The following is a 19,936-nucleotide window of genomic DNA, read 5'->3' as shown; positions in this document are numbered from 1 at the left end:
ATTGCTGATTATGAAATAATTTGTCTCTGAACATAATTAAAATGTTTTGTATGATATAATAATTTGGGTATAAATATATGCATAATGTGTATATAATATTTGACACTGCCTAAGATAGAAGGAACTAATGATATTTCATCTTAAAGTGTTCATTAAGATAGTATAATTATAATTATGACATAATTATAACTTTATAATTATCGTATAAATATTAACATAACATTAATACCATATAACAATTGCATAATTGTAATTTTTAGCAATAACCTGGTATTGGCTTGCAATAACAGATATGGAAGCAAACATTCTATCTCACAATTATGCTAATTTTAAATCATGAAAGCTTTATTCCTTATGTGCAAGAAAATATCTCAGAGGTTATCTAATCTGTCCCTTAGCAAGATTCCCCTTTCCAATAGCTTAAGTGGTCATGAAATCTCCATTTGAATATCTACAATGATAGAAAAAAATCACTATTTCCTACCCTCCACTCTCTTGACAGTATATTCTATCTTTTTATAGCTCTCATTTTGGGGAAGGTTTTCCTCTCATCAAGTGTAAATCTATCTTACTTCAGCTTCCTTCATTTATCCTCTACTCTATATTTTTAGGACAAAGAAAATAAATCAGAATTATTTTTTGTGTTAAAGCTCTATAAGTACTTGAATCCAGGTCTCATATTCCCCCTACTTATCTATTCTCCAGTCTAAGTTTACCCAGTTTCTTCACCTCCTCTTTATATATTGGTATCTTTGCAGTGAGGAATACCTCACAGAAAACTCTGAATCTTTAGACATGCCTAGAACACTCCTTATTTCCATCTTTTGACTTCCCTGGATTGCTTCAAGTACCAGCTAAAATGTCCCTTCTACATGATATCCTTCCTGACCCACCTTAACACTAGTCTCTTCTCTCTGTGTGATCACTCTAATTTATCCTGAATATAGTGTGTTTGTGTATAGTTATTTTCCAATAGATATGGGGAAGCAGAGATTATCTTTGGCCTTTTTTTGAATCTCTACCTCTTATCACAGTGCCTGGCACATAAATGCTTATTGACTGACAATCTGAATTCAAGGACCCTCAACAAACCTCATTCATCTTCTAAGAGAATACTCCAGTTTGTCAGTGATGATTATTGCTTAACATAATTTTCATGTTACAAATAAAAAAATAGTAAGGAATAAAAAGTACAGAAAAGAAAAATCCAGATACTAAGGTGGGGAAAAGGAGAGGTAATCTGATCCTTAGCTTTCCTTCTTGTTCATATAAAAGACACTGCAGATTGGTTGAGGGTATGTTTATGTGATGAAAAACATTAGATTCAAAAAAGAATGATTGATTGGGTTGTCTTGCACATATTAACCAGTTCCAACTACAGCATAAGCAAGCTGTTCAATCAAGACAATTTTCTATATATCAAAAAATCATTGTGACAAATAGAATGCAGAAGATCAGCTAGAATTTCTTGATGTCTATACTGGCTCTCATCCCAAGAAAAATATTTAATTAAAATATGCCATTCAAATGAGTGCATTCTATCACAAGTAAGGAAGTTATCCTGACCAAAAAAAGTAGAACTAGGAAAACTTTTTGGAGTCTTTTTTGCCTTCTACTAATTCAGATAATTCAGAAAGAAGATGGAAATTCTTATCCCAGAATCACCCAACTTTTCAAAAGTTGAGCTATTCCCAGATGTGACCATATATGTATTTTCCAAATAAATTCTTGTTTTTTATTTTTCTTTTTTGTCTTTAGAAACAACTATAAATATCTCAACAAAATTATAAACTCCTGGATGACAGAGACCATGTCTTGTTTATCTTTCTATCTTCTTCTGGGCCTAATAAAATGTTTTATATATAATTTACATATAATATATAATAATAAACATAAATATGTTTATTAATATTCTCCAACACACAATGATTATATGAGATAGTACAGTTGGGAAACGCCTTATAGTGACGTAACTTTAAGCACTGAAAAAGAGAAGATTTTACCATTTTTTATTGCAACTTTGTGTGATATATCAAATCTTTCCATAGAAGAAGTAAATTGTTATAACAATATTTAGATGATTAATCATCAAGGTGCTTTTTTTATAATAATTGGTTCAATTCTTGCAGCTACATAGTGCAGTGCATAGAGTACCTAGAGTAGGAAGATTTATCTAAGAAGATAATCTGGCTTTAGACACTTGGTTGTGTGACCCTGGGTAAGTCATTTAATCCTCTTTGCCTTATTTCTTCATTTGTAAAATGAGCTGGAGATGGAAATGGCAAATCACTCTAGTATCTTTACCAAGAAAACCCTAATGGGTCACAAAAAGTCCCACATAGCTGAAAATGACGCAACAACAATGGGTCCTTACAATAACTTAAAGAGGAAGAAATATCTCTCTCTTTGTCAAAGATATTATCAAAGCAAAGGATCACCTTTCCTCCCAGTACTAAAAGAAAAAAAAAAAATTAAGAACTTTTCTCCTGGTAACCATTATAACTTCTATTTAAAATGCCACTAGGAAATTTGTTTTTGTTAATGTAGACTGAAAGCTACACAATATATTTACAATTCCACCCCAACAATGTTTATTTAAGCATCTACTATGATAAGGTATTTATACTAGTAACTATACTATACTAGTGTAATAATGACTAGTTATTGGAGCCAAGATGAAAAACAGCACAATCCCTGGCTTATAGGAGCATAAAGTCTGCTAGAAGTATAAAATGTGAATGAAAATAGAGCAAGATTAAAGGTAGAAAGTGACTGGAAAAGACATCTAATCTAGGTGTGCCCTTTTATATACCATTCAATTGAAATTATCTTTTTCAAAGTTATTACTCTTACTACTTTTCCTCTTACTACTCCTTTTCAAGCTCCTTCATTGAAACTTCATCCATGTCCTGCGTCCAACTGCAAGTATCCCCAGAACTCTATCATTGGGCCACTTTTCTTCTTCCAGTATACTTTATCACTTGTTGTTCTCAGCATTCCCATTTGTTCATTTATTACCTTCATGCAATTGATTCCCACCTATTTCTTCAGTCCTAATCTTTCTCCTGAATTCCATTTCAATCTCAACATATTCATAACAGAAATCATTAACTTTCCCCCTTCCTAAACCCTCCTCTTTGCAACTTTCTTGTTGATCTCCAAGGTTCCCAATCTTAGTGTCATTGTTTACTCCTGACTCTCAATCATCTTACATCCAATATGTTGCTTAATTTTGCTTTTTTCTATCATCTTTCACATATATGTCATTTTCTCTTTTCTTCCACAGTCACCACCCCAATACAATCTCTGATCGACTTCGACTGTATTGAGCACCTTTCTAATGAGCCAACTTGTATCAAATGTCTTTACAATCCATCCATCCTTTTGTTGCCAAAGTAATTTTTCTCATTATTCAACAAGTTGTAGTAGCTCTTCATTACAATCAGGATAAAAGATAAAATCCTTTTTTGCCATTTAAAGCTCTTTATAACCTGGGTCTTCCTAACTTTATATCCTTCTTATACCATATTCCCCTCCATGTTCTCTACAATCTAGCTTTAGTGAGTCACACAAAACTTCTTCACATACATCTCTCAGATCTACATATTGACTCTTTCTTTCAATGTCTGAAATGCTTTCTTTTCATCTAAGGTTTTTAGTCTTCTTGAACACTATTTCTGACTTTTGCAGGAGGCCTTTTCTGGTCCCCTTTGTTGCTAAGGTTTTCTCTCTGAAATTTTTTCCTACTATTTTCTATTTATTTCATAATTAATTACACTTACATGTTGTCTCTCTAATTAGAGTGTGAGCTTTTTTTAGGTCAAGGATAATGTCTTCATATTACCTTATATCCCCAGTATTTAGCAGATTGTCTGATATTTAATTTCTAATGTAATTTTTTTTTTACTTACTAGTTAGGATAACCACTGAAACTTATGTTATTTTTTTAAATAGCTATTCCTAATTATCTCATCTTGATATATTAGATACAGGATAGGAATTAATATCCTTATTTTAAAATAAGGAAATCTGAAATGTAGAAGAAACAGCTAAAATGATTTTGCTCAGGATTGTACTAGTAATGTGACATGGAAAGAACATGGGATTTAAAATTTTATAACCTGGGTTCAAAGGCATACTCTATTGATTACTATTTATTATGACTCTAGGCAAGTATCTTTATTGAATAATAGTAATAGTACTACTAATAATAATAATAGTACTATATGCCAGACACTGTGCTAAATGCTTTATGATTATATCATTTGCACCTCTGGGAGATAGACATTATTATTCCCAATTTTACAGTTGAGGAAACTAAGGCAACAGAAATTAAGCTGTACACAGTTAGTAAGTGTCTGAGGCCAAACCTGAATTCTTGTCTTCTTGACTCCAGGTCCAGTGTTTATCACTGAACTATCTTACTACCCCATCATCTCTCAGGGCTTTAGTTTTCTCATCTGTAAAGTAAAAGTGTTAATAGTTGATCTCAAGAGTTGAAACTGAAACTTTTCATGTTTTAAGCACTATCTCCTAAGTTGTGACTTTTTTTTTTTCTCTTTATCACTACTTTGCGAAAGGGCTATAGTCCCTTTTTCCTGATAGTTATCCACAGCTATTAAGTAGGAAAACATGTTCTCTTTACTTAGCTGACACTGAGGGTAAGCCTACTGATCTTTCTGGTATGGAAATTCTGGTGCCAGCTAAAGAGCTAGCTTTACACATGTTTCCTTAATAGTTTGTCTCTTCACATGCTGTACTTGTGTAAATGCAGTTTATATTTTTATTTGTTTTCTCTTTGTTTCTTTTGGTGTGCTGGGCTTGCGTTCTTTTTTTTTTTTTTCTCCTCTTCTTTTCCTTTTTTAATACAGGAATTGGCCAAGGAGTTCCAGTCGTGGCCCTCATTGTAGAAGGAGGACCAAATGTAATCTCCATTGTTTTGGAGTATCTTCGAGACACTCCTCCAGTTCCTGTTGTTGTCTGTGATGGGAGTGGTCGGGCATCTGACATCCTGGCATTTGGGCATAAATATTCAGAAGAAGGCGGGTAGGTAATTTATTAGGAATGCATAGTTCTTTCCATGCATAGATTGCTTTTGAAACCTGAGACTTAGTATGGTTTGTTAATTTTTTTTCTATCTCTGCCTAACCTCAACTAATCCTGATTATTAAAAAAATAGAGGCTTAGGGATATATCCAATATGTGCATTGGAAAAGAAAATCTCATACAAACTATGCTGTATTATAATGAAAATAGAGAGGGAAATTGAAGTGGAGTTTATATGCAAATAGAACCTCCTTTTCTTCGTTTTTTTCTTTCTTTGCTTTTTCTAGAATGGGAAGATAGAAATAAGAATACAAGTAGACAGAGGCAACTAGGTGGCACAGTGGATAGAGCACCAGCCCTGAAGTCAGGAGGACCTGAGTTCAAATCTGGTCTCAGGCACTTAACACTTCTTAGCTGTGTCACCTTGGGCAAGTCACTTAACCCCAATTGCCTCAGCAAAAAAAAAAAAAAAAAAAAGAATACAAGTAGGCAAGATCAACTAAGCCGTTACAACATTCCTGGAAAGACAGTAAGTAAAGGTCACAAATTCATATTACTTCTTACAAACATAAAAGGATATCCTAAAAGTCTTTAATCTAAGACTTTGAGGACAGTCTTTACTTATTGTCATACCAGAGGATTCCATTTTCCATGAGACATAACTTTATTTTGTGATAAATAGGGTTGTATATGTTAAAACAGAACTTCAAAGGCCATGGGAGTTGTTATTTTTCGAAACTTAACAAGAATGAAAACCTTCTTTGTCCCAGTTCTAGGACAGGAATTAGATAGGAAGACATGGAGCTGAATGTCTACCATCTCTCTCCTTTTGCTAGCCTCAGATACTTGATGCTCCTTCATTTTCCTCTGAATGTCCAAAACTTCTTCCTCCCATTCTAACCTCAGTATTCTATCAAAGAACAGGTTAAGATGAATTTCAAATGATGTGCAATCAAACTCCAGTATAATGCAAGGAACCTTCAATCCCTTTTTCTCCTCACTGTGGGGTTCTTTAATCAATTTACCTTAAATCAAATTTACAATCAATCTAAGGTTGTCCATCAGTCAGCTAACAAACATTCTTTAAATGACTACAATATCCTAAGCACTATGCTAAGGGTTAAGAATAAAAAGAAAAGGGGAAAATCAGTCCCTGTCTGTAGGGAGCTGACAATCTAATGGGAAAGACAACAGTCAAATAACTATATACAAATGAGATGTAGAAAGAATAAATTAGGAGTAGTGTTAGAGGGAAGGTACTAGAAAATTAAGGAGGACTGGGAAAAGCATCTTGCAGAAACAAGGTCCTTAGCTGAGACTTGAAGGAATCTCCAAAGCATTCCAATTATATTAACCAAATAGAAACCTCTATTTGATATGGTATCTTCAAAGATATTTATCTTTGTGGAATCCTATTTACCTCTGTTTCCCTTGTTTTATAGGCAATAATATCATCTGACTTCTGTAAAGCAGTGAAGAGATCATATGAAATGTACTGTAGATATATCCCATAGGCCATACTTCTTGTTGTTATACTGTTGAAATGAATTGTCTTTGAGAAACTTTAGTTCCTTAGTGAACATTCAGTAAAATTGTCGTAGGACATTTCCTAATATCAAAGAATTAGACAAAAATTTAAAACCGGGTGCAAATTGCCCTGTTCTGGATTTCAAAAGACTGCTTATAATATATTAGATTTTGTATATTTTGAATTGAAAATTTTCTAGTAATAGAATTTTCCCATGGATTCTTCGAGCTGAAAGGAGTCTTGGAAGTTAACTGCTCTCTGAGTAGCATAACAAATAACGTCTGTCTTGAAGAAAGTTGTACAAAAATATGACATATTGGGAAAGTGCTTCTTCTCTTGAACCCCAAAAGTCACTGCCTCAAGGAAGCTCCTTTTTTATTCTTGCTGCCCCCAATCATAAAGAAATAGCACCAGATTGATCTGGGATTCAGCTGTGAATGCTCATCCCTCTTCTGCTTTGGATTTGTTACTTTACAAAGCTAATTACAAATGGATTATAATAAAAATGAAGTTTATGGGCCACCTGGAGAATTGCCAGTTTTGATCTTATGCTTTTAATCAGATAGGAACAAACAGCCTCATAAACACAATGCATTTAAAAAGTGATTTCAATAGAAGATTATTGTACAATACTATCAGATTCTTCCAAACTGAAAAAGTTTTCAGATCAGAATTTGTTTGCTGGATAGAATTGCTCCTTAGATTTCCATATTTGGGAAAGAGATAATTAAGGAACCTTTCAAAAACATCATCATCATCATTATTAACATGTGTATACATATATTTAAAGAGAAGAGTAAGGTTATTATATCTATCTTCATCACCAAACAAACAAACAAAAAAAAAACTAAGTCCATAATTTTAAAAAATCAGGAAGTAGCTTTAGTACTTTGTAAAGCAACCACAATCATTTATTTAATTGTAATTTTCCCTTTTTACTCAATAATTTAGACTTTATAAGTACTCTATGTCTAATCAACTCTGATAGAAATGGTTATACCTTATTTCTTGAATGAATTTTTCTAAATCAAAAGAAAATTTATTGGTATATATTAGCAATATTTTGACATGCCAAAGTAGTTAAATCAGAGTAAAAGGATTATTATATTAGTCTATTAGTGCATTTTAATTCATTTTTTTTAATTAAGAGAAATCTATTTTTTCTCTCTCCTACTACCAGGGAGAAAAAAAAAAATCTTTGTAACAAATACATCTGGTCAAAGAAAACAAATTCCTTCATCATCCATGTTGGATGTACAAATACAGATAATATGGATACAGATCTAGAGATGAAGATATCATTGTGAACCCTAAATCTATCACCTCTCTATTAGGAATCCTGAATCTGAAATCATTGCATTGACAACTTTCAGGATTATTTATTTTCACAGTGCTGTTTTGACTTTTAAAATTGTTCTCCTGATTTTGCTCATTTCATTCTTCATCAGTTTATTCAAGTCTATACAATTATTCATTTTAATAATACTTTGACTAAATAATAATTTAATAATAATAATAATCCTTTTTCTATCTCTGCCACCTCACTCTGTATTGATTCATATAATTCTTTCCATGTTTATTTGAAATAATCTATTTTCTCATTTCTTGTAGCATGTTTTATACATATAAGAACATTCATAACATCATATATTTTACATATAATATATAGTATTATTTATTATATTTAATATACATTACTCTAAATTCTTATACTAAACTGATGTACATATCCATTTATTACAGCTATTTTTTTATTATTATATTCATTATCATGCATTATTCATTTCATTAATATGTCATGATTTGTGATTAATTAAAAAACAAAAAAAAAAAAAAAAAAAAAAAAAAACCCAGGACTTTCCCAAAGACCTTACTCATCAAAATTTGCCTTTCTGGTCTGAATCACAATTTTAAGTTGAATTTGAATCTAGCATTCTCAAGTGTAATCACTATGCACAATCAATCTGGACTGCAATTCATTGCTTGCACGATATTAGATTTTGTACATTTTTAAGTGAAAAACCTGTAATAAGAGAATTCTCCCAAATTTCCTCTGTAGCATAATACATGAAATCTTTGAGCTGAAAGGAGCTGGGGAGGATAACTAAAATCAATGGACAAATAATTATTTAGTATTTATTAGATGACGAGTACCTGATCTTGGAGATAGGGAGAATAGGCTAGCTATTTATTTGTCTATCTATCTATCTCCATATGTGTGTATATATATATATATATGTATATATATATATATATATACATATATATATGTGTATATATATATATATACACATATATATGTAGTTATATGATAATTTTGAGAGCAAGACATTAAAATGTCAGGATTTCAGGAAAGCCTTCATGTAAACTAAATCAAGCTGGAAATTTAGGGATCTAAGGAATGTTAGTTTGTTCCTTTGGCATTTTAATATATACTAGATGTATTTATACTAAAACTATATTTATATCATGTGAATTTTTTTGCTTCTTTTAGCATTTATGATTATTCACTTTTGGCTTTGAATATCCTGAGACTATTACCAAGAATATAAATATAACAACAAATTTACTTTGGAAATAAATTACAGTGAGCAGAATTAAAAATCTTTTAGGGACAAGATTGTTTGCAGCTGAGAAAGACAAACTTTCACAATGCAAAAACAGCCTTTCACAAGACAAAGTGATCTAAAGTTTATAAGGTTCAAATGAAATTAGTGGTTAATTTTTTCTTCTTTTTTAACTTATTCACTTTTATCTCTGCTCTTTATTGTAACTTCAGAGAAATTGACAAACATCTTTCCTTGATTGATTTCCATCATGAAACTGAATTGTATGATGCTCCAGCTTCAGAATTTTCAATAAGTCACAAAATAACCACAAGTCATTCAACATAGCTATAATATTTCAATGTTTGATTAAGATTGTCAAACTGTTCTTTTAGAATCTTAAATCAACACAATGCTTAGCAGATTTATTAATGTAATCCAACTATGATTGTGTATGATAGCACTTTTTTCCTTTGGTAATGATTGGGTTTAGGACTTGATTTCTTACCCTTTGAACATAAGGGATTCCATTATTTTGCTTTCAAAGGGCAGACTGATGAGCAAGAATATTGTGCATGTTATGGCCCTTTGAAATGAAGACTCACTTTAAGCAATTCTTTTCAGCTCTATCCCCTACAGAAAAAAGATTGTGAGTACAGAAAAAAATTAAGCTGGTCCCTAATTCTCCCTTCAGTAAGCAAACACATGCTACACACACACACATACACACACACACACACACACATACACACACACACACACACAAAATACTACAATGTTTAAAAAGCTATGTGAAATAAAATATCTAATCTTTGAGAATCTGCAGAAAGTTTCCAGATTTTAGGTAAATTTTATTTCATCCATTTTTATACAACATTTATTTAAATATTATATGTGTGTGTGTGTCTCTCTATATGTGTTTTATCCATTAATGGTCATTCTGAGTCTGTACCCATTACTATTTACCTGGATTTCTACTTAATTTTCTCAATATATAGGGTCTTAGGATCAAGATTCAGACCCAAAAGGGACCTCATTGTTGTTCGGTCACTTCAGTCATGTCTGTCTCTTTGTAACTCCTTTTGTAATCAAAATATGATTATATTTTGAAATTTTGAAATTAATGTATAACAAATCACTATAGTTCCTTTTATTCAATTGGTTTAAATATCCTTGTTCACGCAGTGTGTATGCATGTAAACACACACACATACACACACACACAATGGCAAAGATTCTGGAGTTGTCTTTCTTTCTCCATCGCATTTTACAGATGAGGAAACTAAGGCCAATAGGGTTATTATCTTGCTCAGTTTCTGAGGCTAGATTTGAACTCGGCTCCTTCTAATAAAGTCTGGCACTCTCTCTAATGCAACACCTAGATATCCCAGAAGGAACCTTAGCTATCATCTTGTCTAGTACAGGTGTCTCAGATTACAAATTATTTAAGTGATATATCCAAGACTACACAAGTTAATATGTGAAATTTCTTCTAAAAGATACAATAAGTTCCCTTTGAAATTCCCAACTTAAATATGATCAGAGAGGCAGTATGGTTTATTGTCAATCAACCCTGGAGTTATGAATATCTTGGTTCAAGTATTGCCTCCCAATCATACTCTAGGCAAACCAAATAAACTCTGTGTCCCTGGGGAAATCTACAATGCTGTAAGTTGTAACGCTTCACTGGGTTTTTTGATCTTTTTTATGTTTCCATCACTTAGCATAGTGCATGGCATATAGACACATAATAAATACTAGTTCTCTAACTGGAATTTCCCAATTCCAATATAACCACATGCATACCCAGCTAAAAAAAATAAACATAATCATAAGATAATCACTGATATTTCTGATGATATGATAAGGGGAAAATATTTCCAAATAAACCTTAATACAACCAGAGAACAAACTAATAAGACATTCTAGAAAACCAGCCTTAGTAGATCTAATCCAGAATCTCATCATCTTTGGGCACTGAAACAAAGCCATGAGATATTGCCATGCATTTCGGAGTCACAAAAATTTTTTCCTCCCCTCAAAAGACATTTCCATCTGAAGCAGGAACATGTCAGAGTCCCATTTGTCTCTATCAAATCTGCTAGAACAAAGTAATTGATCCAGTGCTTTGCTTGCCAGCTTGGTTTAGACATGCCAGGAAAGTAAAGGAAGAAATAAATATCACACATGTTTACATTAGGTGCCTATTCTTGATTTATTAATTTCCTGGTTCTTTTCTTTGGGAATTTTCTCTCAGAAACTATGGCAAACTTTAATGCAGTCCCACAGTGTTTACTGGCTGTCAAAATGAAAAAAAATTAATTGAGCTAAAGTAATGTAGAGTAAGAACCAACAGGATGAGATGCCTTAAAGAGAGAAATTCCATAAGTGGCATTATTTAAAGCTGTTAATATAACATCAGACTTAGAAAGATTAGAAGCAGTAATAATAACATTTATATAGCTCTTTAAGGTCTGAAATACACTTTCCATACATTCTCTCTTTTGATCTTCACAACAATCTGATAAAATAGGTGGTTTTTTACTATCATTTGAAAGATGAAAAAACTGAAGCTGGGGGAGGTTAAATAACTAACTCACTATGTTAACACAACTAGTAAATATCTGAGTTACCATTCCAGCTCAGATCTTACTAACTTCAAGTCTAATATATCTTTCCATTGTCACCTTGCATACCTTCCTACACTTAACTATCCACTAAATTAACTGCCCCATAACTTATGTAGGGAACATATATTTAAAACAAGTTAATAAAATTTCATATGAGGTTTCAAGTTATACTAAATTTTGGATTGGATACTAAACTATGGATGAATTGCTGAAAATTCATCTATCACCTGCCTACCACAGTATTTATTCTTACAAAAAGAACATTGTGAAGAAAAAAAAAAAAAAAAAAAAAGAACAAAATACACAATGCACTCAGATTTCAATTTTATAATATAATAAGTGCTTCCCATTTTTTCATGTGATGAGGCAACATCACCACAGAGGTGATAACTTACCTCAAATTTTTGCAGAATACTGCATAATGATTCACTAACAGGTTGTAATTTGCATTAGTGTGGAAATATATATTAATATAGAAGTCCCATTTGAAATTATTATAGCCCATTCTTTGCCACACACTATTATGACAATTAAATAATTTCAAGAGACATAATTTCTGGGTAATTTAATCATCGTATTAATAAGGCAAGTAAGTAATTAATAAAAGACTGGTCCTTTGACCATCTCTCTTAGACCAAAGGCAATCATGACAGCAGGTTCACAATTCATATATTTTTCAAAGAGTAGATATTCCTGAGAGGTGGCACCCAACTTCCTTGAATAATACAAGGGGAGATGTGTGAAGACCGAGCTAGCACCCTGGATACTTTGAAATCAGCCGGACTCAGGATAAGCAAAAGTTGATCTTTATTCTTTGTTGAAGTCAGAAGTCACAGGAATCTCCACACCTCTCCTCTTGCTCTCTCAGCCAGGAGTCACCTGACTTGTCTTACTCCACCCTCTAATCCCTTCTCCAAATCTCTCTATATACCAAAATATAGAGCCAGCACAGAGTGGTGGGGTAGGTCATTTTCCAAGCAAATGCTAATAGAGTATTGTCAAATTGGTAATTAGCCTTAAGTGTTCGGACCTCAGTGCATCAACTCAGTTTCAGCCCATTACAGAGGTGAACATATTAAAATGAAGTTGTGAGTGGCATCATGTTGCCTTTGAACAGAAATATTATGTCTTTCCCTGAGCACTCAGAGCTTTGGGATATCTATTCAAAGAATGTATATGTCTCTTATGCCAGAACAGAACACGATACCTTCCACCAGAGTAGGATCTTGAACAAGAAAGTCAATCCAATCACATTATCAGCAATGTCCTTCAAGGGCCTGAGCTTAAAATCAGAACTTTGGAAAAAAGGGAGAGCTCTGTCTCTCTCCAAGATATTAGTTATTAATAATCATTTCTCTCACTATCCTCTTTCTTTCACACTTTTTTTTTAACTAATTATTTTTGTTATAGGATTTAAAGCTGTTTAAGAAATCATCTTATCTAACACACACATCTTTCCTTTTTTATGAATAGGGAAGGTGAGGCCATAAAGGGAAAACACCTTTCCTAAAATCACAGGATTGATATCTATCTATGCCAGGATTCCAGCATAGATTAGATAAACAGAATCTATATATGTTTTGGGCCTCTACAGCATTTTTATCTTGATCTTTTCATCTTTAACAAAGGGCAAAAAGCTTTTTTCATAGCCTTGAATACTTCTAAAAATATTAGTCTTCACTGTACTTAATTTCTCTGCCTTAGAAAGAATGTTACCTGAGTCGATTTGACTGACATTTAATCCTGTGGTTGCTGCAAAGTTAGTGAAATAACTAAGCCTGCAGTTTCATTAATAATAGAGAATTCTTTGGCCTTCCCTAATGCCTTTCACCCTAAGATGCCAAAGCAGCCCATGAATATTAATGAACTACTCCTCTTCTTTGGTTCATGTGCATCCAGCTATAGCTTCTGACTGAGTAACCACTTCTTTCCCACCAAAGAAACCTCTGCATCAAAGTAGTTGTAGCAATGTAAACTTCAAATTGCATGCCTGTTCTTTGGTAAGACCTCTGAGCTTTTCATTTATTTATTTTCATAATACTCATTCATTTATGAGTTGCTTTACTGGCTTTATGGATTTTTTATTCGTGAAGTAAAAAGTCAACAGAGCAGCCTGTGATTGGGAAAGAAGCTGAATCTGAAGCCAGAATACCTAGATTAGAATCCTGGCTTTGCTGATGACTACCTACATGATTCTTGGAAAAGTCATATCACCATGAAATTACTTTTCAGTAAAATGAGGACATTAGATTATATAATATCCAACAGTTCTTCTAGTTCTAAATCCTGTGTTCTTTAAATTAATTAATGATAAATTCCATATAACAATAACAAGAAGTTGCTTTTATATAGTTCTTCAAGGTATTGCAAGTTGTTGTACATATCTGTATATAACCTATCTGATTGTCACAACAATTATATGATAAGTGTTTTTATTATCCAAATTTTGCAAATGAAGAAACTAAGGCTGAGACAGGTTAAAGGTTTTGCCCAAAGTCACACAGCTAGTACTTGTCTGAGGGAGGATTCAAATTCAATGTCTTTCTGACTCCCAACCCCATATTCTATTCATTGGCCACCTGACACATATATTTAAAACAAGTGAGAAAGAACTGGATCACCAAAACCCATGTAAGGTTACAACTCCACAAAGACTCCCCATGCAATGATATGTGTAAAAGGAGACTTTCTAGAGCCCACAAAGGGATTGCATAGGATTAATGGTCTGTCCTCTGTTACCTGTACCAATGAGCCAACCACTTTTGTGTGGCAAAAAAAATGAGACTAAATAAGCCAAACTAAAGTATTGGGTTGAATCTAATAAGATCAAATTCAATAAAAATAAATGTATAACCTTGTACTAGAGTACAAAAATCATCTTCACATGTATAAAATGGGAGAGGCGAATAGAAAAAGCAGCTCTGAAAAAGAACTTGCAACTTAGTGGAATGCAAATGTAATAGAACTGAGTAAAATAATATGGCAGCCAAAAATGCTAATGTGATTTTGGAGCTTAGCTTTCAGAGATGAGTATCTAGAACTAGGATAGTATCAGAGGAGGATATCCAGAATGTGAGAGGTTTTGGGTCACTGATAAGAAGATTGGTTGAAAAAAACATGGGTAGAAGCAATAAAGACAAATTAAAACTTGATTCAGGAAACACTTTCTAATAATTGTGTTCAATCATTTCAGTCATGTTTGACTCTCTATGACCCCATTTGAAGTGGTCTGCTATTTTCTTATCAAGTGGAGCCCATGGGTCCAATTTTGACAGGCAATTAGAAGTTAAGTGATTTATCACAAGCTAAGAAGTGTTTGAGGTTGGATTCGAACTCAAAGTCTTCCTGATTTCCTTAGCCATCAGCTGCCTCTTCTAATAATTAGAACTATTGGGGCAGCTAGATGGATATAGCTGGATATAGCACCAACCCTGAAGTCAGGGGAACCTGAATTCAAATCTGGCCTCAGACACTTAACATTTCCTAGCCAAACAGACCATGGACAAATCACTTTACCCCAATTACCTCAGCAAAATAATAATAATAATTAGAACTATCCAAAAAAAGTGGAATGAGTTGCCTCAAGAGGTTTCCCCTCCTTAGAAAATGTCAAGCAGAATCTGGACAACCACTTGTCATTTATGTTATAGCCTTTGGTGTGTGGATTAGAATAGATGGTTCCTTCTATTCTTCAAATTCTTTGATTCTATTCATATTACAAGCTTGAGACTACTCCCAATTTAGCCTGCATATACTTGTTTTCATGGAGTCTCCCCATCTGACTGTGAACTCCTTGATAGCAGAATTTTGTATTCTCAGGATTTACCACAGTGCCCTGTACCAGTAAATACTTAATTGTTCATTGACTAACTAAATGACTGCAGTGGTGGGAAGAGACTATTTTGGTTTTTGACTTTGTTTTCCCAGTAATTACTTAGTAGGTCCCTAAAAGTATGGATTGAATTGAAGGCAGCTGGAATTCAGAAAAAAATGGACTTGGGTATATTTTGTGGGTCTTTTCTTCAGGGAATTCCCTTATTTTTGACATTTGACTTTAAGCAACATTAAGCAACTCTGTCTGTCTTCTCCACTGTTTTTTTCTTGAATAAAATGACTCTGATTATGAATTACTTCTTTCTTTCTCCTTGATCTAGTTTCACCTACCCCTCCTCCTCCATTCATCTCAATACTCTTCTCTACTTTCTGAAAAATTCTCTTGATTTCTGCCTGAGGAAGTAGCTGTCCAAAGTACTTAAACTATGGAAAGAAACTGTGTTCTTTGTTAAAGTATTTTTAAATGTTTGGAAACAGCTTGGGAAAGTATTTGTAAGGTAAAACATTTCTAGTGCCCTTGAAGTAAATAGTATAGAGTTAATTCTTGAAGTCACAGCATGGAGGCATTTCCATACTCTACCCAAGCACCAAGCTGGCCCAAATAGTATATCTTGGAAAAGAAATTGGGACAGGGCTAGTTTTATAATTTATAGAATAAAGAAGGCAAGTTTATATGAATCCAATTCTGTGTCCAAGAATCAAGAATTAGTTGTATTTATATACATACACACACCACACCACACACACACACACACACACACAAAATGTGTGTTGTCTTGTTTATTTTTTAAATTTTCTGTTTTCCCTTTCAGAATAAGTCTATCTTAGATATACATTAGTTCAGTTCACTGTTAAGCAGATAATCTGCTCCTAGTCTTTTAACACTTCCTTAAGCACAACCAAGCCCCACTGCAGCTGCTAGCGACCTTCCCCAAAAATTATCTTCATTTATTTTGTCTAATTGAAATTTTATATGTCTGACCATCTCACCTCCAGCACAGTCCTCTGTACATTAATTCGTAATTATCAAAATAGTTACTAGTTTTTGAACAATGGATTAAGCAAATTTTAATAGCTTAAACTGTAAGACTGAATAAAATCCATTTTTTCTCTGAAAAGAAGCAAAATACTCAGAGCCTAAAATCCCTTATTGTTTGTTGAATTAGAGTGGAAAGAGTTCTAGATTTGTAATGAATAGAGGCTAGACCTTAGACACTGTGTATATGTGGCAAATCACTTTCCTCATCTGTAAAATCATAGTATTTTCCTTAAAAAGTTTTTGTGAAGAACAATTGACCTAATATATATATATGATATATATACATATATATATGTAAAAAAAAAGTCCTTTGTAAACCTTAAAGCTCTATCTAAATATCAGTTATTATTATAACAGCCATAGGAAAACCTGTTCACAAACAATGACTGAAGTAATTTTTATGAAACTTTCTTTAGCTTTGTTTAAGGGGTGATTGCTGAAGACAAAGAGGTTTTTCTCCTTTATTCTTGAGATAAATAGTTTGGGAATAATCTTTTTAATTTTACAACCAACTGAGGCAACATATTGCAGTGGAAAAGGGACTGAATTTGGAATTAAAGAACCTGAATTCAAATTCTTTCCCTATTACTAATACATGTATGATCTTAGGCAAGTCACATAAATTCTCCAAGTCTTATTTTCCTGTAAAATTTTTTTCTGTAAAATGAGGAAGATAGAATAAATGGCCCCATCTTAGGGCCATTCTCAGTTCTAAATCCATCTTCTCTTTTAGCTGAGAATACATGATTCCCAGAAATACTGATTTTCACATCTATCATGTATAATTATTCCATTACATTTAAAAACTCTGCTGAAGCTTAGAGTTAGACTTTGCTAAGATGCTTTTCCTAGCCATGATGACCAATAGCATTTGCTGTCAGGAGGAAGGGTTAAAAAGTCATAGAGGTAAAGAGTCTGAGCGTCAATTCAATCCTCAGGTGTGGATTTGTGATTTGATTCACATGGAGAGCTCCCGGAAAGGAATTTGCACATATTCTATAATTTAAAGAGTTCACTAGATGGATAAGAATTTGTCACTTGCCTGATGTGTACAGCAATAAATATCAGAGGCTAAGCTTTAAGCCAGGCCTTCCTGAAGCTGGTATGTGGGTAGCTTTGTGTAGATGTGTGTGTGTGTGTGTGTGTGTGTGTATGTGTGTGTGTGTGTGAGAGAGAGAGAGAGAGAGAGAGAGAGAGAGGAGAGAGAGAGAGAGAGAGAGAGAGAGAGAGAGAGAGAGAGAAGTGGGAGGGCAGGTACAAAGACAGAAAGACAAAAACAGAGATAGACAGAAATGGAGACATAGATGAAGACAAAAGAGAGACAGATAGTCAGGGAGAGGTAGAGAATGCAGATGTATGCAAAGTTTTGTATTGAGTGGAGAGTTATATTTGATTTTCATTTTTGGTGAACTTTTTACATTTTACATCTAGGTATCTTAGTTACAGAGAAAAAAATGAATGGTTTAATTTTTTAAAGGACTTTCTCAAAAATCAAAGTGATAGACAAAAAGCAAATAAGGAAAAAAAAATGAATAATTTCTAAAAATCTTGGCTATTCCTTCCAGCTCCAAAACTGAGTAAAAACCAATTGTTCCTTAAGTAGTAAAAAGGATGAGCAAATTAGAAGAAATTGAGCAACTTCTACAAAGCAGTTCAAGTAAAATTTGTTGATCTCTTGACCCCATCATTTCCAGAATCCACAGCCTACTACTGTTCTCTCTTTTCAAAAATATGGGACTCAGATTACTTCATAGGTGTTATTTATTTTATCAATTAGCATGAGCAAATTGAGACAGCTAAGGGAATAAAAAAGGATTACATTCATAAATATATTTAAGTGAAGACTTCACTGACTAAAAAGAATTTAGTCACGATAATAATTTTCATTTATAAGGCTGACTGGTTAAATTCTTATTTGGAGGAAATATATTGGATAGACTCACTGTTTTATTAATTAATTGTATAAAACAGTAATAAATGGCTGATTTTGGAGTCAGGACCTTAGTTCAAATCCTAGGTGTACTATTTACTGTTTGTATGACCTTACAAAAGTCATTTAAACTTTTTCCAAGAGTCTCAATTTCCTCATCAACAAAATAAAAAGTTCAATTAGATGACCCTCCTTGTTCTAGTATAAGTGACTCTAAACCTTTTTTCTGTACCTTACACTCCTTTGTCAGTCTGGTGAAGCTTATGTGTCTCTTTCAAAATAATGTTTTAAATGCATAAAATAAAATGTAGTATAAAGGAAAGAAATTATAACGAAATTACTAACAAAAGTTCACAGATGCCAGGTTAACCTTTTACTATAAATCAGTATAAGACTTGCAGCCACATCCAGAGAAGTCACTTATCAGGCACATGAAAGACGTCTTCTTCACATTATTTCACTATAACAGAGTTCCTGAATCTCCTCTGCCTGTTTAATAACAAAGACTCTAGCATAATTTTCAAATCATTAATGACTTTTAAGTTCTAGTCAGTGATCCATTTAGCAGGCAGTGATGGTGATATTTAGCCCTAGTCAGGTAGCAAAAACCATTTAGGATTCTCAAATCAGCTCAAAGCAGCTAGATAGCATTGTAGATAGAGCACTGGTCTTAGAATCAATAAGACTATCTTCATGAGTTCAAATCCAGCCTCAGACACTAGATGAGTGACCCTGGCCAAGTCATTTAACCTTGTTTGTCTCAGTTTCCTCTTCTGTAAAATGAGCTAGACAAGAAAATGGTAAATGGAAAAAAAGAAATCAAAAAATGTAAAAGTAAATCTTCATCAAGAAAACCCCAGATGGGGTCCTAAAGAGTCAGATATGATTACAACTGCTGAACAATTAACAATAAAAAAGTCTGTGTCATAGGCCAGATCTGAACACAGGTCATTATGATCCTAAGTGATCCTAAGTAAGATCCTAACTCTATAGAATGAGTCATTCTACCTTAAACAGTACCATTAAACATTATTCCTTCACAACAAGCAAATACATTGTGTCTTAGGTTACTGCCTTGGATGTCATTGATTTTCAGTTCCAAGCATTCTTCATTTCTTCTCCAAAGGAGTCATATGACTTACTATTATATTCATTTATATGTTATTCTGTTTTTGTCTCATATCTAACTGACACATTTTCTAAGGAGGAAAGTGAGAATTACTATTTAAATGATGAATGGATGTGGGTAAGTTCAACAACCTTTTTGAGTCTTCCTTTTCTACTTAGTGATCATACAGACAAGATGATTTAATGGGTAAAAGACTGCACCAAAGGAATACCTGGATTCAAAACTTGCCTCTGTAACACACTGACTTTATGTCC

The 19,936-nt window shown here is 33.1% G+C and overlaps 1 protein-coding gene across 5 annotated transcripts in view; it reads left to right on the top strand.

The window, feature by feature from the left end:
* TRPM3 (transient receptor potential cation channel subfamily M member 3) overlaps positions 1–19,936 on the top strand; it is a 617,065-nt gene that overhangs the window by 353,969 nt on the left and 243,160 nt on the right. For all 5 annotated transcript variants that reach the window (XM_031943669.1, XM_031943675.1, XM_031943674.1 and 2 more), the window contains exon 7: positions 4,872–5,046. In XM_031943669.1, the coding sequence (XP_031799529.1) occupies positions 4,872–5,046 (175 nt within the window). The remainder of the gene's footprint in view (positions 1–4,871; positions 5,047–19,936) is intronic.

Source organism: Sarcophilus harrisii, chromosome 1, assembly GCF_902635505.1.
Source record: "Sarcophilus harrisii chromosome 1, mSarHar1.11, whole genome shotgun sequence".
Lineage (NCBI taxonomy): Eukaryota > Metazoa > Chordata > Mammalia > Dasyuromorphia > Dasyuridae > Sarcophilus > Sarcophilus harrisii.
The sequence above is the reverse complement of the archived record's forward strand: the minus strand, read 5'-3'. Positions and strand labels throughout refer to the sequence as shown.